The sequence below is a fragment of the Hyla sarda genome, chromosome 1, assembly GCF_029499605.1.
Source record: "Hyla sarda isolate aHylSar1 chromosome 1, aHylSar1.hap1, whole genome shotgun sequence".
Classification (NCBI taxonomy): Eukaryota; Metazoa; Chordata; class Amphibia; order Anura; family Hylidae; genus Hyla; species Hyla sarda.
The window spans coordinates 35,634,911-35,644,972 of NC_079189.1; the positions used below are offsets into that span (position 1 = coordinate 35,634,911).

The 10,062-nt window shown below is 40.8% G+C and overlaps 1 protein-coding gene across 1 annotated transcript in view; it reads left to right on the forward strand.

Moving 5' to 3' along the window:
- CTNNA2 (catenin alpha 2) overlaps positions 1–9,766 on the forward strand; it is a 2,092,931-nt gene extending 2,083,165 nt beyond the window's left edge. The window contains exon 19 of the mRNA XM_056553837.1: positions 8,827–9,766. Within this exon, the coding sequence (XP_056409812.1) occupies positions 8,827–9,114 (288 nt within the window). The 3' untranslated portion in view covers positions 9,115–9,766. The remainder of the gene's footprint in view (positions 1–8,826) is intronic.
- The last annotated feature ends 296 nt before the right edge of the window (positions 9,767–10,062 follow it).

Below are 10,062 nucleotides of genomic sequence, written 5' to 3' on the forward strand. Positions count from 1 at the left end.
CTGGTTTCCGCTGGGGATGAAATGTGTAGTTTATTATGGCAGAGGGGTGAGGGGCACTGTAGGAGTGTGGAGGATGACGGGGAAGGGGAGGATGGGGGGCTGCAGGAGTGTGGAGGATGGGGGGCTGCGGGAGTGTGGAGGATGGGGGGCTGTGGGAGGATGGGGGCTGTAGCAGTGTTGATGATGGGGGGGGGGTGCTGCATCCTCCACACTTCTACAGCCCCCCGTCCTCCACACTGCTACAGCCCCCCATCCTCCACACTGCTACAGCCCCCCATCCTCCACACTGCTATAGCCCCCCATCCTCCACACTCCCACAGCCCCGCATCCTCCACACTGCTGCAGCCCCCCATCCTCCACACTCCCACAGCCCCCCATCCTCCACACTGCTACAGCCCCCCATCCTCCACACTCCCACAGCCCCCCATCCTCCACACTGCTACAGGCCCCCCCATCCTCCACACTCCTGCAGCCCCCCCCCCCCGATAAATAAATAAGCCCTACCCTGAAAATAAGCCCTAGTGTGTTTTTTGTGACTAAAATAAATATAAGACCAGGTCTTATTTTCGGAGAAACACGGTAAATAGATATGAGATAGATGGAAAGATAGATAGATATGAGATAGATAGATAGATAGATATGAGATCAATAGATATATAGAGAGATAGATAGATATGAGATAGATAGATATGAGATAGATAGATAGATATGAGATAGATAGATATGAGATAGATAGATAGATATGAGATAGATAGATAGATAGATAGATATGAGATATATAGATGGATAGATAGATATGAGATAGATAGATAGATAGATAGATAGATAGATAGATAGATAGATATAGATAGATAGATAGATAAATATGAGATATATAAATGGATAGATAGATATGAGAGAGATAGATAGATAGATATGAGATAGATAGATAGATAGATAGATAGATATGAGACATATAGATGGATAGACAGATATGAGATAGGTAGATTGAATAGGGATTAACTAGCCCAACTATAAATTTATTGGCAAGAATAAGAATACAATGTTTCCTTCAACACAGATGTGTGAATCTGTATCTGTCCAATTAAATGCGTAATTAATTGTTATCTAGAGAATATACACAAGACTGGCAAAGGTTAGGACAAGGTCACAGTTCACACCTGGAATGTTCACAGATGCTAATGACTGCAACACTCTTAAATGTCCATAATATAACCTTATACAGTGTGTGGGCCTACTTACAATACATACAAAATGGCAAACAAAATGGCCGACATCATGCTATTATGCTACTAACACCTTAGGGACCATGGATGTGTACACACGTCCAGGCAGGATGCACGTTCCACCATTAGGACGTGTATACTCGTCCATGGCTCTCGTGGGTGCTGCTCAGTGCACCCACGAGATCGCGGCTGGGACTCGGCTGTAACACACAGCCGGGACCCTGCCGCACTGCCGGGACTGAAGTAAACTTCGATCCCAGCAGTTTAACCCTTACAGCCACGGAGGGAGCTCCCTCTGTCTTCCCTGCAGCACCCCGCAGCGCAATCGTGGGGTGCTGTGTGTAATCCCCGGCAGGTGGGGACCTGAGGCACGTCCTGATATGCTGCCTGCTAGTGCAAAACTATCAGGCAGCATATATCTGCAATGCTTTGGAATACTAAGTATTCCAAAGCATAAAAAAAAGTGAAAAAATATAAAATAAATAAAAGTGTATTAAAACAATGGGGGTTATTTATCAAAGGATTTATGTGTTTTTTTTTCACGTAACTTTGGTGCAATACTTTGGCGCAGTGTCTTTTTGCACCAAAGTTTGGCGCATCTTCACACTGTCATTTTTACAACTTTCTCAAAATCACACAGTCCTGTGTGTGATTTTAACTTTAGTCAGTAATTCATCATTTGCGCCAATCGATCTTTGGTGCAATTTTGGCACAAATCCCTTTTTTTTTTTGGCGCAAATCCCCACCAATACATTTTGCACATGTAAAACACACTTAGCATTGTAAAGGCATCAAAATACATAAAAAAAAAAACATTTTTTGTGAAAGCAGCGACGCCTCCAGAGCTGCTCAATACTATCCTGTGACATAGTTGTCTCTGAGGAACCTTCACCCTCCGTTGAGCCGGCATTGGACATGGCCACACAGGTTCAGGAAAGATATGCACCATTGGTCTCCAGCCTGCTTACCCCCAGATGTTGCAAAACTACAACTCCCAGCATCTGGAGGTCCGCAGGTTGAAGACCACTGCAGTAAAGTAAGAGAAAAAAAAAAAACTACCCAAGTTGAAAATAAAATCCATGTCACATGGTGGCTATAAACCCCACAAAAGAAAATAACTCATGTCGCTTGCTGATATACTGCAGGAGGGACTCCGAAATGGCTGCTCTACAGGGTAATATACGCGTCCTCTGTGGTGGTAAGTTCTGTGTAAAAGGCGCTGTGAACAGCTGATTTCAACATTTGACCCAAAATTACTAACAACTTGCACCAAATGATAAATTTGGTGCATGTCCACGAAAAACCAAAGTGAAAAAAAAAGGGTAAAAAGAAACTGTCAACAGGCAAAATTGCTAAATCCCCTCCAATAAGTATAAAAAAAGTGTAAAAAAAAGTGTAAAATAAGTGTAAAAAAAGTGTAAAAAAAAGTGTAAAAATGCATTTATTAAATAAATATAATGAAAAATAAAAATGTATAATTTTTAAGGATCTTACGGAGCACATCCGCAGCATATTACATGCTGCAGATGCCCGCCAACAGTCACAATAATGAGCTCCCTGCTGCGGCTTGGTAGCTTTGTGTGTCCACTCATAGCGGCGGATTTCCCGCTGGCAGTCATGAGCGGACACGCTCATAACCCGTCCTCATATCTTATCCTCATATTCTGTCCTCATAACTTGTCCTCATATCCCAACCTCATATCCTGTCCTCATATTCCGTCCTTATATCCCGACCTCATATCCTGTCCTCATATTCCGTCCTTATATCCCAACCTCATATCCCGACCTCATATCCCAACCTCACATCCCAACCTCATATCCTGTCTTCATATTGCATCCTTATATCCCAACCTCATATCCCAACCTCATATCCCGACCTTATACACTGTACTCATATCCCATTCTCATATCCCGACCTCATATCCCATCCTCATATCTTATCCTGATATCCCGTCCTCATAAACCGTCCTCATATCTTATCCTCATATACTGTCCTCATATCCTGACCTCATATCTTATCCTCATATCTTATCCTCATATCCCGTCCTCATATCTTATCCTCATATACTGTCCTCATATCCCGACCTCATATCTTATCCTCATATACTGTCCTCATATCCCAACCTCATGAGGGTGGGTTATGGTTAATTTAACTCTACAAAAAATGTATTTTTTATTTTTGTGTGCACAGATAACCATAGACTTCCATAAAGCACTGTTTCTGCACTGCATTGGGTACAGGAGTATTTCCTTGCCGCAGTTTGATAAAGTCACTCCACCAATAAGAGCTCCCCGTATTTCTGGAGGGTTTCTTCTCCCCTTTTATTCGGAGGAACATGACAATGTCTTTTTGTGCCTATTTAGGCCGTCACTTTCTTTTCTTTTGTGTAGATTGCACCTCTTTTTATCCCTATTTACTCCTTTTACAGGGAACATGTATTTGTTTGTGTCTGAGATATGGGACTTGACATAGTATTACATTTATCCTCCAGTATATAAATAACATTGCCATAGCCGGATCTGTGTCACCGCTCCACTTAATATGGAAATGTCGAGTGTACTTTGTCATCTCTTTTATATCCCTGGTATTCTTGCTTCCGTACCCTTCATTGACACTACATTTATCATATAAGTTCTTATGGAGAACACTGGTAAAATATGTATATAGATTCTACTGCGTCTGTCGCTTCTAACAGTATTACGTGTAAGTTAATGTACTTTACTGTATTGTTCTGGTTTGAGGTAAGAAATACAATAAAAGCATCTGAAAGAAGAACAAATGTAACAAGAGGATAATACAGAAGAATAAATAAAAAGGTAGACAAAGGAAAACAGATAATATAAGGACACAGCTCACTTTAGCCTTGAGAACACAGGAAATTGTTAATAGGATTAAAACAATACCCAATTCATATTGTTTTTTTTTTCTATTTTGTAAACAAAATCAGTAGGATTAAAATTGTCCTTTTCTGACCCCTATAATTTTTTTTTACATTTTTCTGTATACAATGATGAATGAGGGCTAATTTTTGTGCACTGATGTTTAGTTTGTATCGGTGCCATTTTTGTTTTGATGGGACTTTTAAAAACTTTTTATAAATTTTTTTCTGATATATGATGTGACCAAAAATCTGCATTTTAGTTGTTGTTTTTTTTTCTTTTTATGTTTTTATAGTTTGGACAATTCCACATGTGGGAATACCAGATATACTTATTATTTATTTATTGTAAAAAGAACTATTAAGAGAAGGGCTTTTATATCATTTTTAATCATTTTTGTCATACTTTTTTTCATCAGTGTATAATACTATGCCTATTGCGTACCATTATACAGTGTGATCAGTGCTCTACTGATATAGACAGCGACAGGAATGGTCATGTTGGACCGGTATATTTCACCAAGGTACCTATCACATGTGGACAACAGGTATTAGGAAGTTCATGTCTCATATGGGAAAAACTGGATGAGATACGGGAATTTCAAAAAGAGTTAAAATCCCTGGTCAGACTTTTGGTAGTGGGGCGTTTCACCCCTTTCTGGGCCACTTCAGGTTTTCGGACTAGCCAATATCAGCACAGGTGCTGAAGACAGCTTGTCACTGGGCTTTAATACTAGATGAGAGTCAGTCTGCAATGGAGGCTATGAGGAACCATCACCACTGATGATAGTTTGAATTCAGAGGTTTGCTGCTTCAAAAGGGGACCTTGTAACCTTTGTAAATAACACATTGACTGACTGTTATGTTGGGAGGCTGGGAGTAAGCCACTTGCATGGACAGGAAAAATTTTATATGCATAGTTAGCTCTGAAAAAGCAGGATTTATTTTGTGTTTATGTTATTTTTGGTACTAAATAATAAAGACAGGACAAGCCCTGTTTAAACATTACTTCCATGTCCCTTTTCTCTGACTGTTATCTTGTCGCTATTTGACTGGTTCTACAGAGCTAATCTCCCACAGTATGCATACATGTGTATTTGCCATATATGTGCATAGAGTATATAAACTCATCCTATATTGCCATGTACACATTTCTTTTCTCCACATTAGTTTTACAATTCATTTGTGAACCCCCACCCCACCCAGGACCTGCTCTGCCAAAATAGGCCGCCGCCTAGAGCGCACTCTTGATGGGGGCACTGCTCTGTCTGCAGCAATAAAGTTAGCCAGCATCCAAAGCACCCACCCATCCAGCAAAACCCCACCATCCCAGTAGTGAGGTGATTACATGAGGAGGAGGTTTGTTACAGTGTGTTACCCCAGTAGTAAGGAGATTACATGAGGAGGAGGTTTGTTATAGTGTGTCACCCCAGTGGTAAGCAGATTATATGAGGAGGGGGCTTGTTACAGTGTGTCACCCCAGTAGTAAGGTGGGGTGCGTCAATGGGTGGAGCCAATAGGCATGGTCAAGGGGCGGCAAAATTAGCTTTCACCTTGGTTGCCAAAAATCCTTGCACCATGCCTGCCCCTACCCAAATCTGTAGACTAGAATAAGAATCCACCAATAGAAGCTTTATAAGAATTATAAACCATTGCTGTACTATTGCATATTCTCTATATTTTCTCATCCTCCCCTCGCATTCCTTCTGCGATGGCATTTTTATTAGTTTAATCCCTTTAAACCAAGATTTGGGAGAAAAAATCCCATTAATTTGAGGATTTAGTCTGGATTTTCAGCCAGTATAATACATCGCACTATTTGTATACTGCTGTGCTTTCTTGATCTATTAAATGCACCGTCGCAAATCTGTTGGCTGAAGGCTCAGACAGGGCGACGAACCGCACAGAAATATGACGTCTATTTGTAATAAATTGCCTACTGTACCGTGGCCTGATAGATCTGAAAGCTGAATTTTTTATGGTCAATATATATGTCTTGCCTTGGCCAGAGATGCTTCTTGTTTAATTTCGGCTTTTATGCTTTGATATTTGAGATTAATTAATTGATGCATGTTTTGTTTTCTCCTTTTTTTTAATGGTTTATGGCCTCTACAAGCAATGCGTCCGCGTAAAAGCCGCCTTTACATCATATTTGCTGCATTGCTCTTAACCAGACACTTCTATTTATATGCATAGGTGAAATAAATCATTAAGAATGTGTATAAACTGTTGTCTAAAGCAGTGGTCTCCAAACTGTGTCCCTCCAGATGTTGAAAACTACAACTTCCAGCATCCCCGGACAGCCGTCGGCTGTCCGGGCATGCTGGGAGTCGTAGTTTTCAACATCTGGAGCTCCACAGTTTGGAGTCCGCTGGCCTAAAGGGTAAAACACATTTGGAAATACAGATAGATTGACATTGCTCTGTACTGACACCTCTGTCCATGTCAGGAACTGTCTGGAGCAGGAAAGGTTTGCTATGGGGATTTGCTCCTGCTCTCGACACTTCCTGATACGGACAGAGGTGTTACGCACTGTGGTCAGGCAGAAAGGAAATGCAAACAAGAAAAGAACTTCCTGTGGAACATACAGCAGCTGATAAGTACTGGAAGGAATACATTTTTTTTAAATAGAAGTAATTTACAAATCTGTTTAACCCCTTAAGGACTCAGGGTTTTTCCGTTTTGGCACTTTCGTTTTTTCCTCCTTACCTTTTAAAAATCATAACCCTTTCAATTTTCCACCTAAAAATCCATATGATGGCTTATTTTTTGCGTCACCAATTCTACTTTGCAGTGACATCAGTCATTTTACCCAAAAATTCACGACGAAACGGAAAAAAAATCATTGTGCGACAAAATCAAAGAAAAAACGCCATTTTGCAACTTTTGGGGGCTTTCGTTTCTACGCAGTGCATATTTCGGTAAAAATGACACCTTATCATTATTCTGTAGGTCCATACGGTTAAAATGATACCCTACTTATATAGGTTTGATTTTGTCGTACTTCTGGAAAAAATCATAACTACATGCAGGAAAATTTATACGTTTAAAAATGTCCTCTTCTGACCCCTATAACTTTTTTATTTTTCCACGTTTTTTTGCGCCGTGATCTGAAGTTTTTATCGGTATGATTTTTGTTTTGATCTGACTTTTTCATCACTTTTTATTCATTTTTTAATGGTATAAAAAGTGACCAAAATACACTTTTTTGGACTTTGGAATTTTATTGCGCGTACGCCATTGACCGTGCGGTTTAATTAATGATATATTTTTATAGTTCGGACATTTACGCACACGGCGATACCACATATGTTTATTTTTATTTACACAGTTTTATTTTTTTTATGGGAAAAGGGGGGTGATTCAAACTTTTATTAGAGAAGGGGTTAAATGATCTTTATTAACACTTTTTTTAACTTTTTTTTGCTGTGTTATAGGTCCCATAGGGACCTATAACACTGCACACACTGATCTCCTATGCTGATCACTGGCGTGTATTAACACGCCTGTGATCAGTGTTATCGGCGCTTGACTGCTTCTGCCGGGATCTCAGGCACGGAGCAGTCATTCGTCGATCGGACACCGATGAGACAGGTAAGGGCCCTCCCGGTGTCCTGCAAGCTGTTCGGGACGCCGCTGCTGTCCCGAACAGCCCGACTGACTAGCCGGGATACTTTCACTTTCGCTTTAGAAGCGGCGGTCCGCTTTGACCGCTGCTTCTAAAGGGTTAATACCACACATCGCCGCAATCGGCGATGTGTGGTATTAGCCGCGGGTCCCGGCCGTTGATGAGCGCCGGGACTGACCCCGCTTCATATCGCGGGAGCCGGCGCAGGACGTAAATATATGTCCTGCGTCGTTAAATGGGTACTCCGGTGGAAAACTATTTTTTTTATTTTTTTTTTTATCAACTGGTGCCAGAAAGTCAAACAGATTAGTAAATGACTTCAATTAAAAAATCTTAATCCTTCCAGTACTTATTAGCTGCTGAATACTACAGAGGAAATGCATTTATTTTTGGAACACAGTGCTCTTTGCTGACATCATGACCACAGTGCTCTCTGCTGACATCTCTGTCCATTTTAGGAACTGTCTAGAGCAGCATATGTTTGCTATGGGGATTTTCTTCTACTCTGGACAGTTCTTAAAATGGACAGAGGTGTCAGCAGAGAGAACTGTGCTCGTGATGTCAGCAGAGAGCTCTGTGTTCCAAAAAGAAAATAATTTCCTCGGTAGTATTCAGCAGCTAATAAGTACTCTCAGTAAGGAGCACATGGGGTAGAAAGCATGCACTCCATTAATTTTTATAGGACAGCATTCGGGCCTCTCCAACGCTGCTATAGAACTGAGAGCTTGATCCCATTCTGGAAATCGCGGGGGGTCCTTGGAACAAAATTTTTATGAGATGAAAGGTGGGTTAAGAAGTGGCGCTTATCATTCCCTTCCTGGGCCAATTCAGATTTTCAGATTAGCCCAGATCAGCACAGGTGCTGAAGACAGCTTGTCACTGGGCTTTAAGACCAGTTGAGAGTCAGTCTGCAAGTCTATACACATTAAAGACTTTGTTTCAATGCCTTCTCATAAGTGATGACCCTTAACCTTTACCATGTATTGTAGGTAGAAGTCTACTCCATCTGTAGCTCCTGTTATATAGACAAGGTGACATAACAGCTCTAAATGAATCACTCAATAAAATGACACCTTTGTGTTTTCTCTTGCAGTTGGACAGCGCCACCTCTCTTATCCAGGCCGCCAAAAATCTGATGAACGCTGTCGTGCTCACCGTGAAGGCCTCATACGTAGCCTCGACCAAGTACCAGAAGGTCTACGGCACGGCGGCTGTAAACTCCCCCGTTGTGTCTTGGAAGATGAAGGCTCCAGAGAAGAAGCCACTAGTAAAAAGAGAAAAACCAGAGGAATACCAAACCCGAGTAAGGAGAGGATCCCAGAAGAAGCACATCTCTCCAGTTCAGGCTCTAAGTGAATTTAAAGCAATGGATTCATTCTAGAACTTTAGGCTTTACTAACAGGATATAATAATTAATATTTTTTTTTTAAAGAAGTCATTTTGTATGCTTACCTGCCGACTTGTATGCGTCCGGCATGAACTAAACCTTAGCAGTGTCCGTTTGCATGCTACCCCAAATTTTCTTGGAGTCAAGATTCATAATAAAGCTAAGTCCATCGAACGCTGGTAAAATTATATAACTTGTATTTTTGCCTTTCTCCACCCCCCTTAAGCTTTAGATCCAGACAAGCATTCAACCAATGGAGGACTAATAAAAAAAATAAAAAAAATAAAAATGCAGAATAAAATGGAGCGTGAAATGCATGCAGGAACCATTAGGTTGGCAGGTATCTTAGGGAAGAGATGGACGTATGGTAGATCATTCAGCTTGTAATGCTTTTGTTTAGTGCAATCTATGCCTAGCCAATATGCCTAATCGTGTGGTCCAGATGATAAGCTTACATCCTCGTGATAGTATGTGGCTTCTTTAAGTATCAATTAATAACCCTAACCCAAGGCTTATCACTTCTTATTGTGTATTCTGTTCTCTATGTTACAAAGTGTTATTTAATATGTTACTAATAGATCCCCCAAATTGATAACCTAACAGCTAGCTGAAGTCTATGTGTTGGTGTGTGTGAAGCACATTGAAATGACATGGCCTACTTATTTTTAGTTTCGACATTTGGATACGGGAGTGGACCCTACACGCAGTGGTGGCATTCATTATTTTTTGTTTTGTTTTTTGCAGTCTTCATGTCCAATAGGATCTTGAATAGGTCAATGTAACTGGTCTGTAGGCTACAGGAATATTCTTTCAATAACAAAATGGCTGCCACCAATGTGTAGGTGGGTTGTCCACTTCTACACATCACTTTTGAAAACATAACAATGTGGCAGCTTAAAAGCAAAAATGTAGATGATCAGTAGCTTGGACTAGAGGTACGGA